A 20,996-nucleotide genomic window follows, 5' to 3' on the forward strand; every position below is an offset into this window, starting at 1 on the left:
TAGACGAACGTTTCATAAATGTTCCGCTGCGGGTCAACTTTGCCCTAGAAACATGATGCACCCCACCAAAGGGTGCAGGGAGGATTTGGGAACAGAAATAGAGCAAATTATGCAAAACAAAAAGTGCAAGAGGGCATGGGGTTCTTTAACAATGTCGCCACCTGTCAGCTGACACGACAGACTTGTGTTAACATGGGAAACCACAAGAAAACACGCTGATTGTTAACACTCAAGACAGGAACATGATATAATTTCCAGCACGCGCACACCTCCATGATGTACGACACATTTTCCGACTGCATTTTGCAAACTGTTGGACAGAGGTGAGAAGTATCGGAACTTTACTTTTTACTTGTGCTCTCCATTTGAAAACAGATACTGTCCACCTTACTTTATCAAAATAGGTTCATTTTTTCAACATGAATTGATAAAAGACACACCATTAAATAAAAAAATAAAAAACGTTAACGAGGGGAGAAGTTAACTGCAGTTGACATCTATAGCTAGACAGTGAAAGTTTATAATACAATAGGCTAGCTAAATATACATAGCTAAAAAAAAAAAAACCTGATAGCATAAACGTTCAGATGCTAGCACTCATGACCCAACACATGAGATTTTTCACTTAAATAAGGCCATGGATGACAAATTGCTTGTTGCTGCCATAATGCAACCTGCTTATCTAACTTATCAATTTGGGTATTGTATATATTCAACAGTAAAAGTTCGTTTTTACCATTTACTCAGGCATATGTACTTGAGAACATTTCAGGCACTGGTAAGTTATGGGTACATGTTGCTGCATTTAACACAGACAGCACGTTTGATTTACAGTCAGTGAGTGCCCCATTGCCGGTCCCAAGGACAGATTCAAAATTGGGTGGATGGTGTCAGGAAGAACCAATAGGTTAAAAAAAAACAACGAGAAAATGCGAGTCATTTGCTGCGGCAACCAGCTGGCAGGATAAGTCAAAACAACAACAAAAAACAATTTCTGCCTGCACTTTCTTTGTTTCATGTAGCAGAGTTGAATCAGTGCTTCTATTTTGCCACAGTTTTCCGCCACAATTCTATCAGTACTTTTAAGTACAGGTGCCAGCAATATTATTGCTACCGCTGCCTGTGTCACTCCACTGTACTTGGCTGAAGGTCACGCGCTAACAGACAAGATTTTATAGTCAGTGCCGCCATCTAGTGGCTACTAGCCAATACTGCAGTAAACGCTATTTGTGAGAGGGGCAAGATTGGCGCAGGTTGCTATTGTCAGCCATTTTGGCTCCACGGATATTAGTCGATTGAACTGTGGGTAGCAAATATTTTATAGGTAAATTCAACACAATATTGCTGGACGAAATACAGAATATATATTTGACAATGACAATGTATGGGTAGCTCTTTTCTCTACCGCGCATTAGGTCAGTATTGATAGCAAATATTATTATTAAATATGACAATATAAACCGTGGAAGAATAATAACAAAAACATTGTAAATGTCTTTAGAACGCAGGGGGAAATGAATTACTGTCGCCACAATTTGAACTCCAATTCCCACAATGCTCTACGGTCCTCGCGGCTGCTGAGGTTTTTCGCAGATCTATAATCGACGCCATTTAACTGAGAGCTAAAGCTAAACGGAGCAACTGACTCCAGGTGATTTGTATGGCTGCTAAAGCACGGCTGCTCTCCTGAACGTTCCCCCTTCAGTTTATGTTTGGCTTAAAGGAGACGCAACAAAGCGCACAAAATGGTTGCGCTGCGAATAAGTAGGTTTACTATAGCTTTAAGAACGCGAAAACGGCGGCTGCTTCTTTAAGGTTATATCGGGTTAGTTCTGAATAGATAATTAAGAAAAGTTTTCATTTTTGCAATCAATAAATCGATGTGTATAATTTGCGACGAAGCTGGCGCATTTACAGAAAATGCTCTACAGTCGGATAAAGGCCTCTCGACATCCAAATGTCTGTATACTAGATGTGCGCTATTCTTCGTTTTACAAGTAAACCATCTGGACTTTCTGTGGTACTGAAGACGGGCTGAAGTGCGTTTTCGGTGATGGAAGCGACCAGCGACCAAAATGAGGATGTAAATAAAGGTAAAGAGCTGGTGGAGCACAAGGCCGCAGAGCAGACCCCGGCCCCTGGTGCCGCCGTCACCCCGCGGCGAGGGCTCAGGGAGCGGGGAGCCAGCCGCACGAGATCCGGCAACCCCGCTTCACAAGCGGCCGTTAACGGAGCAACGCAGGGCTCTGGGAGGGTTCTACGGGACAGGTCGACTAGGGCTGTCCCGGCCTGGCTGAAGGACAACAAAAGTGAGGAAGACGAAGACGAGCACAGCGCCGACGCTGGGGCCAGCAAGCGGAGGAAAGTTTGCAACTCCCGTCGGAGGAAAACCGGTGGTGACTCTTCGGGGTCGGTGGAAGCTGGTGATGGCGTCGCAGGTGACAATTACCTGCAAGGCGTAGAGTAAGTTGGCGCGCCACTATTAATTAGGATATGTAAGTAATTACAAATGTATCGGTGACAACGTTTAACGTCAACAGCACGTCTTTAGCATCATGTGCGTTTCCTTCTCTGCATGGGGAGGGTGGGGCGTAACTTACCTTGCTTATTAGACACTTTTAATTTGATGAATGACAGCATCTTCTCTTTATGTAGATCTGCAGAGGAAGCCAAGAAAGCCACCACAAATGCTGAAGGTAATTCGTTTTTTTGTGACATAAGCCCAGTGTTTTCATTCAGATTTATTCTGCATTCGGCTTTCAGGTGCAATTTCATTATTTACTTGAAATGCACTATAATCTTTCCATATGAATTTAATTTGATTTCTAAATTTTGAAATTCAAGTGTCCAACTGGTCAGTGTTTCAGTGCAGTCTCTAACAAGGAGTTGAATGGCAAAATTCACAATGGGTGTTTGAATTGAACAATGCATTTTCAAGTTTCAAGACTCCTCCAGTCTCTCTAAATCCCAATTGCAATCATTCATTGCATACTTCCTTATTGTTGTAACAATGAGGATTTTAATATAATGGACTGAATAGTTCTCGCATCAGTAAAGTGAAAATAGATTTTGAACATTACTTGGCAACAGAATATTATTTTCCTTTATTGACACAATTTTTCACTTTCCAGAACCGTTGTGGGATACATGTAAGGCACTCTATAGGAAATAAAATAACCAACACTCACTAGTACAACAAAAGGTCAAACTGGCAATGTAGGGCAGTATTTAGTTGATAAGTAGTGATACCGAACCAAACACATTATTGAGACACTGACTTATTTAGAAGAATTAAAATGGAAGAAGAATGTGAACATGCATTTTTTTATTTGGCCAAATATTTCAAATAAGGACATTTTAGAGCTATAATTTTAATAGTTTGGTACCACAATATTTTTGCTCATTATTATCATACCGTCAGAATCTTAATATCGGCCCGTGCTCGATGAAGAAGACGACTTGTGCCAAAAGCACTGAAACGGTGTCCAATTGGACAATGTAAATACAATTATGCTGACCTGCAAAGGGTATAGTGCATTTTAGGTTCATCCCAAAAAATTCACCTTTAAGCCAAAAACATCGCTAATTTACATGCCAACCTGTGACATGACGGGCATAATAATAATGTTGAATGGTTGCTCCTCCTCCACCCAAGCTCCCCTCTCCAGGCTCTCTCCAGCCCAGAGTCGAGCCAAGCCTCCATCTGCCAGGGCCGTCCGCTGCTCTGCCAAGCCAGTGTGCAAAACTGAGCTCGGAATAGAGAATCAAGCTGGTGAGCAACCTGTTGACAGCAAGTCATAACAATGCGAGCTGACGGCCGTGGAACTGCAACCTTAAGCTGACTGCTGCTCCAAATATGACACGGGTGTTGAGTCGACAGACTCGACAAACAGATTGATGAATGGAAAATACTAAAATGCATTGGGAAAAGAATGCGTGTTTATTAAAGACAGTTGGACTGGAAGTTGTATTTATTGTTGCCTTCTCTTTTTGTTTCTTAGCCGCTTCAGGAGAGGCGAACGTTAAAGAAAAGTATGACATGTAAGTTTCTTTGTGGTACGAGCCAACATGACATATCTCATTATTGAGTTGTTGTGTTTTCTCCCTTCTTAGTAAAAATGGAGAAGAGAAGAGTGAAGGTGTTGAAAGTCAGTCTTTGGATAAGGAGGACTCTCAATTACAGGATAACTCAAATGACTTGAACGCAGCTTCAGCCTCACAGCCCGAGGGGTAAATTTGGCTTAAGTGCATCACTTTGCTTTGTTCGCATAATTGTTGTAATTTTTTGCTCATAATGCTGTTTTTTTTTTTTTTTTTTTAGTGAAGCAGACGAGGAAGAGGTTATAAGCAGTGATGAAGATGTTCCCTTCAGAGACGATTTAAATGATCAGAGTTATGACCCCAAGGCAGAAAAATTTGTGTATGTGCTGCAACATGCTGTATTTTCTGTATATGTTCATCTTTGACTTTTGTCCAATAACATGCTGTCTCTCATTTCTCTCAGGGATGCGCCCAAGCCAAAGCGCCGAGTTCCTCTGAGACAGAAGGACAAGAAAGAAAAAGAGAAAGCGCCCAAGAAAGAGGAGGTGGAAGAGATCAAAATGGAGGGCTCAGACAACTTGGAGAATGCAAAGATGGAGGTGAAGCTTGAAGAAGAATTAGCGGACGACCCCGACGGGCCGAGGAAGTAAGATGCAAAGTAGCTTCTTAAACTGTATTCATTTTTTGAAATGTCATTTTTAAACTGTGTTTTTCTTTATAGGAGGGGTAGACGGAAAAAAGATGATAAAACGCCACGGTTGCCGAAAAGAAGGTATGGTTAGCGTACGGTCATTATAAAGGTCACACTTTTAAAGGCACACAATCATTCCTTTCACTATGTACATACATTTCAGTTCATACTTGGAGATTGCTTTTAGTATGCCCAGCCCTGATGAAAGTGATGTTGTTTCCCCATCCAGAAAGAAGCCCCCAGTGCAGTACGTCCGATGTGAAATAGAAGGATGTGGCACAGTCCTTGCTCACCCTCGCTACCTGCAGGTAAATGCAATTTTCTTCCTATTCATTTCTGTTGACTTGTTTAGATTGTGATAAAACAGCATGAACATTTCACGTCACAATTTATAGTGACAAATATCAATTACCTATGTTATTAGTATTTATTTCTTATACCCCCCCCCCCAAAAAAAAATACAACAGCAGCAAGTCTACACTTTTTTTGCATATTAGAAATTGTCAGTGTGAATTTTTACCCATGCAAGACCCCAATAAAATGAGATGCTTTGGCTGGTATCTAGTTATGTGTTCAGAAAAAATTCCAAGTGCAAAAATCCAACACAATTACCATGTGACATTGCGCTCTTCTTTTATTGGTCATGAGAATGTCAACAGAAAGTAGGTTTGTTGTACGGACCAGTGAGTGATAAGCAAATATTGTGACACAAATGAAATTCTAAAGTAGAACAAAACTGGCATTTTTTGGTAACAAAGCTACTAAGGAGCAGCAAATGGCCGATTTTTTTTTATGGGGCACGCTTCAAACCTGAATACACATTCTCGAGGTGAAAAGAAGACACCGGCATGCTAAACCAAATAGCAATCCTTTGAGTGAGTGGTCTTATGTTAATAAATCCACATCGTCATCGCCAATGTTTTTGTGGTAACTCGGAGAAAGGATGTGCGATAATGTATTGACGATGATCACAATTTAATATTACTAACCATTTAGAATTTCATCACAGTTTATTGCTGAAACCGAATCATCCCTTGTGCAGTACATAAGGTGAACATTTAAATATCTCAATTCTATTTACTAGACTGTATATTCTGTATTTCACGTCTGAGATTGAGGAGTGTACTTGCATTCAAATCAGGTTGATTTAGACAAGACGATGCTACAATTTATTTCCCCTAAGTTCCCTGTTGAGGGCCAACCTTCAATTTTGTAAATTGTACATTTCTGTTTTGCACACCAGCACCATATCAAATACCAGCACTTGCTCAAAAAGAAGTACGTGTGCCCTCATCCTTCTTGTGGAAGACTTTTCCGACTTCAGAAGCAGCTACTTCGTCATGCCAAACACCATACAGGTACTCATTTGGACGTAGAATATACTCTGTGCGAGTGATAGTTATTTGAGTCTTGCCATTCATGATGTGATTCTTTTTTTTTTTTGGTCTGTTTTCTTTTTAAGACCAGAGAGACTACATCTGTGAGTTCTGTGCTCGTGCCTTCAAGAGCTCCCACAATCTGGCTGTGCACCGCATGATCCACACAGGAGAGAAGCCCCTCCAGTTAGTGCCTCCACAATTTCCATGAAAACTTAACATCACATTTCTGGAATGCGTCAACCGGAAACATATTCTTGTGCTAATAGGTGCGAGATCTGCGGCTTCACCTGTCGCCAGAAGGCATCCCTCAACTGGCACATGAAGAAGCACGACGCCGATGCCAGCTATCAGTTTTCCTGCTCCATTTGTGGCAAGAAGTTTGAGAAGAAGGACTGCGTGGTGGCTCATAAAGCCAAGAGTCACCCGGAGGTACTCATAGCCGAGGCGCTGGCAGCCAACGCCGGTGCCTTCATCACGACCCCCGCGTCCTTGCTGGAGCTGCCGGCGGAGATGGGAGGCGGCGGCCTGGAGGGGAAGGTTCAGCCGCTGGGACAGGAAGGACACGTCGGGCCGCATGCGGCTCAAGTCGCCCAGGTAGGTCACTTGACCCCTCAAGTCAGCCACCAGGTGGTTCTCCTGGGACAAGAGCAGGCACTCCACACCATGCAGGTGCCGGTGACAATCGCCCTTTCCCCCATCGACCCCACGTCGCCTGGCGACCACCACCAGCAGCAGACTCAACTCCAGCTTCAGATGCCCGTCCAGTTTGTTCAACAACCGCCGCAACTCGCCCTGCACTCCCCGTCGGTGGTGACTCGGCCCCAACCCCAGCTCCAACCTCTTCAGCCCTACGCCTCCCAGCAACAGAGTCAAGGGCAAATCGTGCAGATGACCTTCCAGCCAGTCAGCCAGTCCCAGACTCCCATGCAGCAGATCCCAATCCTTGCCACCTCTCAGCAGCTCACCACCCTGCAGACCACCCCCTCCGGCCCCCAGCTCCTGTCTCCTTCCCAGCCTCAGGAGGCGTCCGACAACAATCCTGCACTGGCGGCCTCCTCTCCACCTGCAAGCTCCTTCCATCCAACAGAAGGGGTGGGGGCGAGCGGCATGGCCTGGGAGCAAATGGGCCAAGGGGACGTCCTGTCCAACAGCACTGAAGCAGACGCGCAGCGGATCGACATTTGAAATGAGGGCGCACACAGACTAAAGAAGTCACATAATGTTGCCTACAATACTGTAATGCAAAGTTCAAAGGTTCATGTAGGATAGTCATATTTGTTAGCTTTTTTAGAATAGCGTATCAGGGAACCGTACGCGTGTGTGCGCGCGTGTAACTTTGTACAGTGTTCTTGTTAATGTCACTAGCTTTTTGTGAGTATGCTGATTGATTGTTGTAATGCTATTAATATTAATAGGCACGATGAAGGCATCATTTTAAATAATTGACGTCACAACATATATTGTCCAGTATGCGTCCTTTCATATAGAAGCTTGAAAATTTAATTACACCCAAAACACACTGTAGAAATATAGCAACCGGACAGGTTAGAATATGTGTTAAGCCATGTGTTTATTTATTAAATCCACATTATATATATATATATATATATATATATATATATATATGACTATTGACAGTAGGGCTGCCACTAACATGTATTTGCGTTTAAGATGTACTTTTCACTTAGCCGCTAAACTGTTAATTGTTAAACATCTTGTTTTGTCTATAACAAAGTCTACTGTCAGGATCAAAAACAGAATATGTCTATTTATATAACATGACATTTGACTGTCCTTGTACTCATTAAGTAAATTAATCAGTCAGCTTTCTGCCGAAGTGATACCTTGTACAGATTATTGTTTACAGTTTGGCCTTTGATGAAGTGTGCTGCACGCTTTGTGGTCAGGAAGCTGTTGGAGCAGATATGCCAACTATTCATTTTTAGGATGTAAATAAATGTCTTAACAACAAACTCTTTGTGTATTGGTAGTCCGGATGAGAATTAGGGGTAGAAAGCCACATTCTACCTTGTTACAATGTCACAGCTAATGTTTACATCAGTGCATATTGTGGTGTTCTTTTCTCCTCAGCATGTTGTACTGCTTCATAGCTTTCTTAGGAGGGATCAGCGTGTCGGTCACACCAACCCTCCGCTTCTTCAACCGCTGGCCTTCGGACTCATCCGCCTCTTTTGGGGGCTTCTGGGAGCTACCAGTGCGTGACCCAGTTTTCCCCTCGTCACTCAAAGGTGCATGAGCGTCATTTGGAATAACTGCAGTCTGGAGATCGCTGTCGTGCGCAAACTTGCACTTGATCCCAAATCGACATCTTCCACTTTTCCTGTAGGTGACACATATCCTCTTCCCTCCAATCTGAGAGGGTTTTGCCTGCATTGTGAGGGGGACATGTTTCTGCAAGGCACTTAGCTTCTTCTCGGCCTGAGCTTTGAAAGGGTTGTCGAACACGCTGCTTTCTGAGCAGCCATGCAGACTAGGAGGAGGCAGTTTGTGAGGGCTGGTCGTGGAGGAGGCAGAAGCTAGGCTGGACTGGCTTCTGTTTAGATGGATGGATTTGTAAGGCCCTGGATCTCCGTGGTCAGATTCATCAGACTCGCTGGTGGCAGAACCAGTCTCCAGCAAAAAGTTGCGGCCCTTATTGTCCGTAGCTCCATCAACGACATCCGTTTTCCTTCTATTTGGTCAGGAAGGTGCAGAGAAAATAAGCCACATACAGGATAAGTGATGTGATCCACAATCAGAGGGAATGTGCACGCATATTATTTAAAAGCTAGCATCGACTATCCAATTGCAAAAATACATAAAAGACAACATCCATACATTTATTGGTAATGAGTTAATTTACTTACCCCCCACGACCACTGTTTACATTCTCAGAGTCTCCATCAGTGTCGGACCCCGATGACCCGCTGTATCCGACAAGAGCGTTCATGTCTTTAAACCAACTAGCTATATGATACACACAGCCTCACCTACTAAAATCAACTTAGATACATTTAATACTAAAAAACCAAGTAGTAAATATTAAAGCGATTAGGTATAAGCAGCTGTAATCGTCGCCATTTCCTCATTCAATGGGGCGTGCTAGCTAGGACGTTAGCTGCTAATTGCTAATTTCTTGTTCTACAGTTGTTACATTCCAGGTGCCTTGACTGACATCTACAGTGCGCGGCTGGTATTGCTTCCTCGTGTCACAACACCACATTAAAACTACTGAACAGGGGTCCTCTGTTTAGTTTGGTTGACGGACTGCCTGGATTAATGTGAATTCATAAATACTGTACAGCAAATATACGTAAGAAAGCCACTTCTAGGCCGTATAAGTACGGCTATAACTGAGCCCCACGGATGTGCTGCATTACGACGCATTCACGCGGCGTTGTACGTTTGCAACTACGAAACATTGTACAAAATCGGTACGGTACTATTTACTATTTGCAAAGCCTGTATTAATTTTCAGATATAATTAATTCATTGTTGTTGTTTTCTCACAAAGAGATGATCAAAAACAATCAAACGTGATTGTATTCATAAATACACAGCTTTGTACCACCTATCTGGCTGAGTCGGATTTTGAAAGATGGGGGCGCTGTTATTAAGGCAAAAAGTTCAAAGGTCAGAAAAAAAATTCTCAGCAATAGACCATATGGATAGGAGCAGCATATAGCCAATTAACACTCATAACCAATAAAGACTCTTCTCCCGGCAACACCGTACTTTTTTATTTAGACGGTTACTGTTTGAAGAGCCTTTGGTCAGCACCAGTAAATCAGCTAAATAAAGATGATAAATAAAAGCTTTGTGGAGTAAGCTGCGCGTCTCCTCACCGCCCCCGCTCGTCCTTCCAAATTCCTTGTTGCTGGCATCAGGTTCCTGGGGGAATGGGCGGAGTTGACCGTAAATCCTACAGTGCAACACGGAGCGACGGAGTCGGGAACGTACCGTGTTGCTTCCCCAAAACACGCAAGGGGCCCTTTAAAAATTTGTAACTGACGGAAGTTTCGAAAAAGGCTGAAGTAGCTTGGGAATGACCGGGAATTCGTTGCCAGAGTGATACGGGCGTCATTCAGTCTGTCCTCGTAGTAGACGGGTCGAGCCGTTGCGTCTACTGGAGCTTCCGGAGGTCGGATGGCAGACCGGCGGAGCGGAGTGACCAGGCCGCCCGAGCTAAGCAGGACAACAGCAGCCCGAGCGGCTGCTATCGCCGAACTTTTGCTTCTAGAGATCTCTAACCTACTGGAACTTTTTGTGAGTACGATCGAGAGAGCTCACGTTTTCCACCACTTTCCACTGTGTGTGTGTGTGTGTGTGTGTGCGTGTGTCTACGCGTGCCTGTGCTGTACGTGTGGGCGTGCGAGAGCAGGGTTGAATGGAAAATTAACACGTTTGCCATCAGTGTTTGTTTGTGTGACATTTAACGTGTTCGTGTGTGTTGTCCAGAACACGTCGGTGAGGCCCTCAGCAAAATTTGAGTTTGGAGTTATTCTGCCAGTAATACTAATTATTGCTCTTTCATTGTTGAGGGATTATAATGACTATGATAAGACGTAAAAATACAAAACAAAAAAGGTCAAATAAAATCAATTAGATACATAAAAATAACTTTGAATATACAAAAACTGTCTAATCTTAATCTATTCCTCAAATACCCCACCGCCGCCCCTGAAAAACTCCCCAAAAAATAAATGAAAAATAATGACTCTTAATTGCAATTGTGGTCATGTCCAAATCAATTTCTTAATCGACTAATCCTTATAATTTAAAACAAATAAAGCTAGCAGTGAATGAGTGGCCAGAAATCTTCCTCAAAGTTCTCAGTTTCTCGTTCAAATCTTGGCTCTATATGAAGTTTGTTTTCTTTGCCTTCTTATTTTATGCCACCACAATACATGAATAAAATTACTCAACCCTAAAAATCTTAAATTTATCAGGTTTCACAAAAATATGACATTGAACATTTATTTTGAGTAAGTGAGAGCAAGTAGCTGGAAGGAGCCATGGCAAGGATGCATGTTATGGAGAGATTAAGATAAAGAGTTTTTGTGAACCGGACATGATGCGTTAAGAAACGTGGGTGTGTCAACACCTCCCCCCCCTTGTGAAAAGCTCACCAATGCCTGGGCATGAAACCTTTACCTGCTATCCTAACCACACATTCTTTTTTTTCTTTTTTTTTACCTTTACAATAAATTCCATCTTGGTTTCTCTCCAGTTCATTGCATCATCCACTCTACTCACGCATCTGGCTTGCGAGCAAGGGAGCAGTTTGAAACACACCCTTGTCTTTTATTCTTCGGATATCATCTGACCCTTATTTGTTTCGTGCTCTTACCTCTGACATGGGATCCAATTTTAAATGTAATCCCAAAGCTATTTACAAATAGACAGATCACTTAACATATCATTGAAATCCCAGATCAGATGTAATGCATATACAGGGTAAGGGTGTGCCAAAAAATAAATTTGCATTTACTACGATTCAGAATCGATTTTAAATGTCCCCAAATCGATTTTATTTAAATTGTTTTATACTGTCTTTGTCTGTGTGCGCCTTTATTTGGAGCGCTGTTCATGTTGTACCCAATTTGGCCACTTAGGGGCAGTGTGGTTCCACGCGGTCTAATACACTGTTAAGTTGTAGCCCCATCAGAGAGTAGAAGGAAAAAGTCCCGATCAAGTTATTCCAATAAAAGTTGTTGTTGTTTTGCAGTGTGGAGCCGTTCTTTTGAGTGATAAAAGTGCCGCGAGTAGCGCGCTAATTGGAATTAGCGAGTCAGACTGGAGTAGATCATTACAATTCCTTGCACAATTCCTATAGATTGAAGCAAAAATCATTGTCAATCAAATCATTTTGAATCAAAAATAATTCTTAATCGAAAATGTATTCTGAATCGAATCGCACACCCAAAAATCGGAATCGCGTCGTGAGACATTCAAAGATTCCCACCCCTAATACAGGGGGTCCTCAGTTTATGTCAAAATACCATTCCTATGAATTTGTACGCAAGTCGGAATGGGTCATAGTTTGTCACTAACTACACTAAAGTCACAATTACAGTACATATTTGCATGGAGAACACTTCTTACTAGCCATGTATATAAAACAATCATTTGTAAATTGTCGAACAGTATGTCGGGACTGACGTAAATTGAGGGCCAAAACTATGCTCCCTGGGGGGCTGGAATGGGGTTAGGTGTGGTGTGAAAGGACTGTACCATTTTTAATCCTGGGGCAGGCGGAATGCTTCTTTGTTTTTATTGACAGAGGGTTTTTAATTTAAAGCTGTTGTGTAACAATTTGGCCAAAAATATCTTTACAATAGCCTTTTTTATTTGACCATTTATGACTGCTACATCGATTAACACCTTAGCTGTTCACAATGGGTACTCCTGCAAGCCTCTGGAAAATAGTTTTCGGACTGGATTCGGGTTCGAATTTCCCGCCCTCTATCTGCAGATGTGACATCATGTATGCATTATGTATGTGAAGATTGTGTGCGCAGTTAAATTTTTCGTCAACAGGTGACAGCAGTGATTCGAAATAGAATTTTCTGTGTCTAGTAATTGTTGGTTGAGTTTTGCAAAACTATAGAACTGTTTACTTATCGAGGTACCATATTTAGCTTTGCGAGAAGGGGAAAATATAAACCATCATCAGTGTAATTGTAGTGATTGGCCATCAAAATCCGGCATTGTTTTCTTTGTAAATATAGAATATGATTGGACAAACATTCATAGAAGAAAAAAGAAAAAAAGGCTTCAGTTTCTAAAACTGTTCTCACTCGGCTCTTCATGGGTGAGCTGAACTTTGGGTGAAAGGCGAGCTACACCCTGGACTGGTTGCCATCCAATTGCAAACAACCATTGACATTTATTTATAGAGCACATCGACTATAATTAGAACTGACTGGAAAGAGTTCCTCATCACTATCTTTTCCTCTCTTTTTATTTCCACTTTGTTTGTGTTCACCTATTCCACATCAAGAGCAAGCGGGAGACCCTCACTGCTGATGTCATAGCGGAGGACAGTCGTTTGGTGTCCGTCCCTCCTCCGTCCTCCCAGCTGGACATTCCGGACAAGCTGTGGCGCTTGCACGCTGCTCTGCTCCAGTGCCGCGGCCTGGTGGAGAGCGCCATCGCCAAAGAGGACGAGGAGATGGGCACTGGGACGGGGGAGTACGAGACCCTGAGGAAAATGGTGAAGGAGAGGCTCACGTTCCTCGTTAACACCACTGGAGAACTCGTCAAGGCTGTGGACGGCCCGGCGGTGGTGACACAGAGTTTGAGTGAGAGCTCGGAGGTAGGCCCCCCCGATGGTCACGCTGACGCAGGATCAGGGGTCAGAGGTGGCAAAAGCAGGCAGAAGTAGCAAGACTACTTTGAGAAAATAAGAAGTAGAAAGTCCGTTTTTAAAAGTCAGAAAAGCAAATACTCGAGTAAAGTAGTTGCACAAGAAAAATCTACTTGAATACTATAGAGTAATGAAAGCGGAAGTTAACCCCCACCCCCCAAAAAAATCTTGACAATATGTTCTATGCAGCCCCACTAGTCTAAAAAAGGTATTCTAGTTTATATTGCGTTAGTGGAATATGACTTAAGCAGCAAAATTTAGCAGTTTTTATCAATATCAGCGGGCGCCCATTTTGCCACTTGCTGTCGACTGAAGATGACATCACATTTCTTGACAATAATATGTTAAATGTGACCTCACTAGTCTAAACATGACATTCTGATTAATATGACATTTTTGGAATATGAGTTATGAAACAAAATCCAGACGTTTTTATCCATCTCAGGGGGCGGCCATTTTGCCACTTGCTGTCGACTGAAGATGACATCACAGTTGCTCAGGTCTCAGGTGACAACCAATCACAGCTCAGCTTCAGAAAACATGAATCACAGCTCAGCTTCAGAAAACATGAGAGCTGTGATTGGTTGTTGCCTGACCCTGAGCAACTGTGATGTCATCTTCAGTCGACACAAAGTGGCAAAATGGCCGCCCCCTGAGATGGATAAAAACATCTGGATTTTTTTTCATAACTCATATTCCAAAAATGTCATATTAATCAGAATGTCATGTTTAGACTAGTGAGGTCACATTTAACATATTATTGCCAAGAAAGGTTTAACGTTGTCTTCCCTTCGAAGTACTTTGATACTTCCCACCGCTGTGAAGACTTGCTCCGACAGTGACGTGCTGACGCGGTGCCTTCTCATCCCCAGCCCGACAACCTGACCCTTTTTGAGTTGAAGCTGTGGGTGTTCCGCGTCTTCACAGAAGTCACCTATTGGGCCAAGACGGCTGTCACCATCTTGCAAGCTCTCCCCAAAGAGCGAGTGAGGAACACTCGCTACAGGAGTACCAGAAGCTCTCGTAGATGAGGTCGCATTGTAGCAAGAGAGGAGAGTGGTTACAAACAGGTAAACGGACGAGTATCTGTGTTATTTAGGCAAACAGTGCGGTTCAGTTCATTTCGGTATACATTTTATGGCACTTTTTTATTTTTAAAGGGTTCCAAAAATACTCAACCAATTAAAGTTGCGTGGATTACGACATAATGAGTGAAATGAGTGATGAGCATAGCTGCTTCACAGTTCTGAGGTTGAGGGTTCAAATCGGGTGCAGACTTTTGTGGGAAATTATTATTATTATTATTATTATTATTATTTTAATTGTGGCCCTTGGTAACAAGATTTTGGTCTCCAAACACTGTGGTGTAAAACACAAGCCTGATCAGGAGTTAACAAGCGGAACCGGATCTTGGCGTACCGAACTGAACCGGACCGCTTGGGGCAACCATTCGTTCATAATGTGCTATCAAGTTGAAAAACTAGTGAAAAGATCCCGAGATGGGATCAATTCTTTCTTTCAAAGTTATTTCTTTCTGTGTCAAGGGACACATTTTGAGAAGAAATACAGCATATTATGACAGGGCTGTATTGCAACCAGCGTTGAACACTGGCTATAAATCATTCCAAAGACATTAGCATCTTGGGACAACATAAAAAAGGAGCACTGAGGGAATATGTGTAACAGCACACTCTAGTGGTTACTTGATGGCATTGAATCATTTGTGCTTGCTTGAGCCCATGCTTTTTATTACCAATTAGCTGGCCAACACCTCCGTGAGGCCCTCAGATCAATTTGAATTTGGGGCCCTCTAGTTCTGCCAATAATATTGATTATTGATTCATCATAGTTCAATTTAAGTATTTATTTATACTTTTTGCACCTTGTACCACTTTGAATTTTTTTTTTTTTATCCAAGTACCGCCATCATGACCAACATTAAAGTACACTGTAGGTCCAAGTGTTCATCAAAACAAGGCAGAGGTTTTGTTCCTAAAAAGTACATTTGAAATTGGTAGTATTTCAAGCCACTGGAATGTTATGCAGTTTGCATAAGGAAACGTGTTCTAATGATTCAATTCAAATGTGCAACCCATGAGCTAAATACAATTTGTACCTAAATAAATGTTTGAGAACAAAAAAAATAATGCAAATTTATTGCACAAAAAAATGAATAAATACAATTGAACTGGACTTAACAAATGTAAAGTGCTGGGCTTTTCAAGGGAAGTCAAACTTAAACATTCCTTGACAATTATATGTTATATATGACCTCACTAGTCTAAACATAACATTCTTATAAATATTACATTTGTAGAATATGAGTTATGAAGCAAAATCCAGCCGTTTTTATCCATCTCTGGAGGCGGCCATTTTGCCACTTGCTGTCATCACAGTTGCTCAGGGCTCAGGTAACGACCAATCACAGCTCACCTGTTTTCTGAAGCTGAGCTGTGATTGGTTGTCACCTGAGATATGAGGAACTATGATGTCATTTTCAGTTGATAGCAAGTGGGCAAAATGGCCGCCTTCTGATAGTGATTCAAAACTGCTGGATTTTGCTGCTTAACTCGTATTCCCGCAATGCTGTATTTAGACTCGTGGGGCTGCATAGAACATATTATTGTCAAGATTTTTGTTTTGGTCGCCTTTAAAGCAATACATGTTTGGTCATGATAGAAGAGTACTCATTTATTAAGTTGAGAAGTGGCTAAATATCAAAGTTATTACAGCGTGATTAATATTTATATGACTTGTTTTTATATAATGGCAAGAAACCAACGAGAGTAATAATTTACAGTTTTATAGAACTACACAGACCCTAAAGTTTGAATTTTTAATTTTTTTTCTCAGAGGTGACTAATGCCACCATGTTTGGGCCAATGAAGCAATAACTTGGTATTACTTTGATGCTGCGCGGCATTCAGGCAGGTGCGCCTCGGAGCGCGCGTATCGGCCGGCATGGCCATGTTGTGTAACTTTGTCTGCTCTGCTGACTTGACTGTATTAAGAAAATGTTATGTTTGATGTTTATGTGCATTTTCTTGATTTCTTGGTGCACAGTTACTGTTGTGTGTTTATTCTCTGAATGTAGTTTACTACACTGCCTGGTGACTATTTCTTATTGTATGGAAAAGACAACGCTCACTAATGCTATCTGAGAGCCGTGTCCAAAAAAATGTCTTCACAAAGATCATATTGCTTTCAGTTGGAGTATTACATACTGTACATTTTGATGTTTTGATTGTAAAATTTCCATGTAACTGCACATATTATACAGACGTATCTTATTTAAATGAAAGGGTCTGTGAGTGTATTTTGAAGACGGATGCATAAAAGTATAAAGGGATTGTCACATCATAAAGATTGTTATCATAATTAATGTTTGAGTAACCACTTTTATCCACAATGGGCGCCTGAAAAGGAACTTATTCATGAATGGGAGTATGTATCCTCACCCTCCATATTTGGAGTTTAATGGTCAGGAAATGATAATCCCATTCCTGCAATCTAGTTAACTGCCATTGACGGCTATAGACGTCAAAATTCATTTGAACTATTTCTTTAATATATACTAAATTTGTGAAGTCATGCGATTAAGTCATGCGATTAATTACGATTACAAATTTTAATTGCCTGATGCCCCTAATTTTTTATAATCTTTTATTTATTTATTTTTATTTATAATAATCTTTTTTTATATAAGGAAAAGATTATTAAAAATGAGTGGCGTCAGGCGATTACAATTTGTAATCGTAATTAATCGCATGACTTTACTAGTTAACTCACGATTAATCACAAATTTTATATCTGTTCTAATACAAAAAAAATCGAGGTTTTCATACTCTTGTTAACAAAAGTGGGGAAAATTTTTAAACTAATAGAAATAGTTCAAATGAATTTTTGACGTCTATGGCCGTCAATGGCAGTGAATGAGTTAATAAAACTCCAGTGACACCAAAGTGACGTCAACATTAATGTATTCAGGTTAGTGACGTAGTGTCAATTATTTGCTTGATTGTCAACAGTAATATGTTGACAAATATGTGAATTTGGGATGGGCTTCATTCTCAATTTGTTGATAATGCTCATTTTAATTTAACAAAAATGCTTGTTTGTTTTTAACATTAATGTGTTATTTCCCTCGAGTCCATCAAGGAAATACGGTTTGACGTATCCCTAATGTGGATATAGTGGTGAACTCACCCACAATGCTTTGCGTTATGGCTGACGACTATAGGCCAACATGGCCTTTATTGTATATTCTTCATTTTGTACACAGACAATACAATGGTCACTCATGAAAGATTTTTTTTTTTCCCATTTAAAATTACCACACTTAACAGTATTTGTATTCCAGTGCTGTGGAAAAGTCTACTTCTTAGCATCGTTGTTTTAATGAGTTTTTTCACAGCTGTCCATTTGAAATACAGTGCGTGGGATTACACATAAAACATTGCAACGTTGAAAACTGTCCGTCAACATCCATCACAGATGGTTGAACAAACACAAGAGCGGTGCCTTGAGATATGAAGTTTTTCAAGATATGAGCTGTTTGTTGAAAGTCAAACAACGGCAACATAACTTTGCCTCTCAGTTTGTATCTGAATGCTAATTCTAAGCATCTTTAACCCTTTAAGCAATTATTTGAACACAAACAATGACGTCATTTTTTGTTTTGTTTTGACCAATTCTTGGTCTCTTAGCCGATGAAATGCATCAAAATATGCACGAGAGGGTGGCGTGGAACCTCGTCGCATGGCTTGGATTTTTATTCAAGCATTCATAGCTGACGCAGATTAGTGGGAATTATGAAATGAATGACGACGGTGCGGGAGGACTTCGAATCAGTGTCATCAGTTGACAGTGACGTATTGTTAAGAAATATGTTTGCAGACGATGAGGATGTTGACGATTTCGACGGCTTTGTAATAGAATGGACGAAGAATAATTACTCGATTCCCTGAGGTTTTCACAACTGCAACTAAATATATCTGCAGATGTGACACAGTTGTTTATTTGATTTTGTAAAATATATATATATATTGAAGGTTTATAATAATAAATGTAGGTTTGTGTGAACGCCGCAGCATGTAAGCTCTGAAATCAGTTAAATGTTTTTGGAATTATGCTTCTATATGCTTCAGGCGCTGAGATATCAATTATTTGTATTTGATTTATATTATAAAAATGTACCTTCAGCCGTCACTTTATGTTAGCGTAAAAAGCAGGATTAAAAAGGATGTGACGTTCAATAACCTTCAGCAAAAACTAGGCTGAGCTGAAGTCATATTTTCGTTCTTCTTCTGTCAAATTTCCCGAGTCAAACTAAAAAGCGTGCCACCATCTAGTGGTTGACAGTGGAATTATACCCAAAATTTGGCAGAGCAAACTAATTTACTGTACACACACACACACACACAAATATCTGTGAAAGAGTGACATTCTTAACCCAGAGCTTGTGATGGAGGGGGGGGATTACTGTAATTATATTTCATGATGCCAATACTGTATGTGTTCTATGTAAAGGGGCAATCGACCCCGTATACTTGCAGATTCACATATTCATTGATTTATTTAATTTAAAAAATGTATGTCATTGGATGTCACTTATATGCGGATTTTCGCAAATCACAGGAATAGCGGGGAATCCACTGTACAGTATAGAACAATATTATGGAGTGCTATTTTCCCCCCTCATTAAAATACACATTAAGACAGTTTTTTTGGGGGGGGTGGCTAAGGTTGGTGCAGATATTAATGTCATTGTTATTCATTTCAATTGGAAAATGTGATTTGCGATAATTTGATTGTTTTGAGTTACGACCGTGACCACAGGACAGATTAAACTCTTACCTCAAGGCACCGCTTTACAGCATTCAACAATTTGGTTGAGATTGATGTGACGTTCGAAATAGTCATAAAGCAAAAAAAAAAATCAGATGGTGGAGACTTTTGCGCAGTACTGCATATCACAGATTATACTTTGAAAATAAATGGTATTGTTTGACATTTTATTTATTATTGATTGTATTTGTATGGGCTGAAATAAATCAATCCATATGATTCATTTGGCTGGCCTCTCATGTGTTGGGTGTTAAGAGAACAGCATTTTCATTTTTGTTTCAATATGCTCCTGCTTTGACCCAATACAAGTTCCAGCGTATTTTTCAGTGAAAGGGGCGGAGCATAGCCGCCATTCAAACAATTTGTGGATGGACCATCTCTGACTGACTTGAAGGAAGTTTGAAGATTAAAAAGACTTCTTCTAGAGTTGAGGTTGGAATGAGGTTGAGGTGAGGATGATGGAAGGCTTTGACTTCCGCACCAGCACCACAATCACGTGAGTGTGTTTGTTTGCATTTGTGTGTGTGTGTGTGTGTGTGTGTGTGTGTGTGTGTGTGTGTACTCCTCTATCTTGTCAGTTGTGTGTGTTGTTCAGAAAGGAGTGGCAATCAGAGTGCCTGTGGAAGAGGGGGAAGTATTCGTGTGTGCGTGCGTGCATGTATACCGGGTTAGAGAGAAAAATGTGTGTGTTTCTCTGCTTCTGCGCATGTCAGTGTGTGCTGTTGCTGTGGGTGTATGTGTGTCAGATAGAGAGATGAAAAAGTGAGGGCAGGAAAGAGTGTGTGTACGTGTGTGTGCGCGCGCATGTGTGAAAGACAGACAGACAGGCAGGCGGGCGGACAGACAGGCAGACGGAGGGAGGGAGGGAGGGAGGGAGGGAGGGGGAAAGAGCAACCAGGATTGTGTGTGTGTGTGTGTGTGTGTGTGTGTGAGAGAGAGAGAGAGAGGGAGGGAGAGAGAGAGAGAGAGAAAGCAAAAGAGAATGAGCTAGTGAGGAAAAAAGTGAGAGGACGTGTGTGTGTGCGTACGTGCGTGTGTGTGATTGTGAGAGAGTGGGGGAAGGGTGTGTGTGTTTGTGAGTGTGTGTGTGCATGTGTGTACATGTGTATGGCAGGGAACGTGTGTACGTGTATGTGTGTGTGTGCTTGTCTGCGTAGGAGGGTGTGTTCATGTATGCGTGTTTGCGTGCGTGTGTGTGTGTGTGTGTGTGTGTGCCTGACAGAGATAGGGGGAGGGGTGTGTGTGTGTGCGTGCAGTAAGAACTGGGAGCAAGCTCTACAAATGGTGTGTGTGTGGGGGTGTGTGCGTGTGTGTGTGTGTTGCAGCAGCACAATATGCGCCTGTGCTGAATGAAAGGGAAATGAATGCTGTGTGTGTGCGCGCGTGTGTGTGTGTCATTTGGTGCTGTATTCCTCTCCAAAAGTATTGAAACAGTGAGGCCAACTGCCATTATTTTTATTTCGATGTATCTAAAACACAGTAGACTCATATAAATATTTAAAAGTTTTTGACGCAAAGCACACTAGTTTCTTTTTTTATTTATTAGTAAAAGTTTTACAACATATACTGTACACACCCTCTTTCAGTTGCACCCTTCAAGCCTTTAGCGAGTTGAACGCATGCTCCATAGGGTTCAAGTCTGGCGATTGACTTGGCTAATGTAAAACTT

General features: G+C 41.5%; 3 protein-coding genes across 4 annotated transcripts; 2 read left to right on the top strand and 1 right to left on the bottom strand.

The window, feature by feature from the left end:
* Positions 1-1,616: 1,616 nt before the first annotated feature.
* zfp91 (ZFP91 zinc finger protein, atypical E3 ubiquitin ligase) lies at positions 1,617-8,097 on the top strand. Of its 2 annotated transcripts, none has more exons than XM_086083265.1 (12): positions 1,617-2,463; positions 2,656-2,696; positions 3,656-3,772; positions 4,002-4,032; positions 4,114-4,230; positions 4,322-4,420; positions 4,505-4,687; positions 4,763-4,813; positions 4,962-5,040; positions 5,976-6,090; positions 6,195-6,294; positions 6,378-8,097. In XM_086083265.1, exons 1-12 carry the CDS (start codon positions 2,054-2,056, stop codon positions 7,294-7,296), a joined length of 2,262 nt encoding a protein of 753 aa, XP_085939391.1. In that variant the 5' UTR covers positions 1,617-2,053; the 3' UTR covers positions 7,297-8,097. The 2 variants fall into 2 exon arrangements, with proteins under 2 accessions (XP_085939391.1, XP_085939390.1); XM_086083264.1 differs by having other exon boundaries at positions 1,618-2,463; positions 4,002-4,041; positions 6,378-8,096.
* LOC147169818 (uncharacterized) lies at positions 5,341-9,770 on the bottom strand. The gene is made up of 2 exons (XM_086083266.1): positions 8,979-9,770; positions 5,341-8,803 (listed from the first exon to the last, which is right to left on the bottom strand). Exons 1-2 carry the CDS (start codon positions 9,059-9,061, stop codon positions 8,170-8,172), a joined length of 717 nt encoding a protein of 238 aa, XP_085939392.1. The 5' UTR covers positions 9,062-9,770; the 3' UTR covers positions 5,341-8,169.
* A 95-nt stretch (positions 9,771-9,865) lies between these two features.
* Positions 9,866-19,546, top strand: cntf (ciliary neurotrophic factor). The gene is made up of 3 exons (XM_086083891.1): positions 9,866-10,377; positions 13,115-13,429; positions 14,353-19,546. The coding sequence occupies exons 1-3, from the start codon at positions 10,258-10,260 to the stop codon at positions 14,509-14,511; spliced, it is 594 nt and encodes a 197-aa protein (XP_085940017.1). The 5' UTR covers positions 9,866-10,257; the 3' UTR covers positions 14,512-19,546.
* The last annotated feature ends 1,450 nt before the right edge of the window (positions 19,547-20,996 follow it).

Source organism: Leptonotus elevatus, chromosome 8 (assembly GCF_054856555.1).
Source record: "Leptonotus elevatus isolate MCC_2025b chromosome 8, RoL_Lele_1.0, whole genome shotgun sequence".
NCBI classification, from domain to species: Eukaryota; Metazoa; Chordata; class Actinopteri; order Syngnathiformes; family Syngnathidae; genus Leptonotus; species Leptonotus elevatus.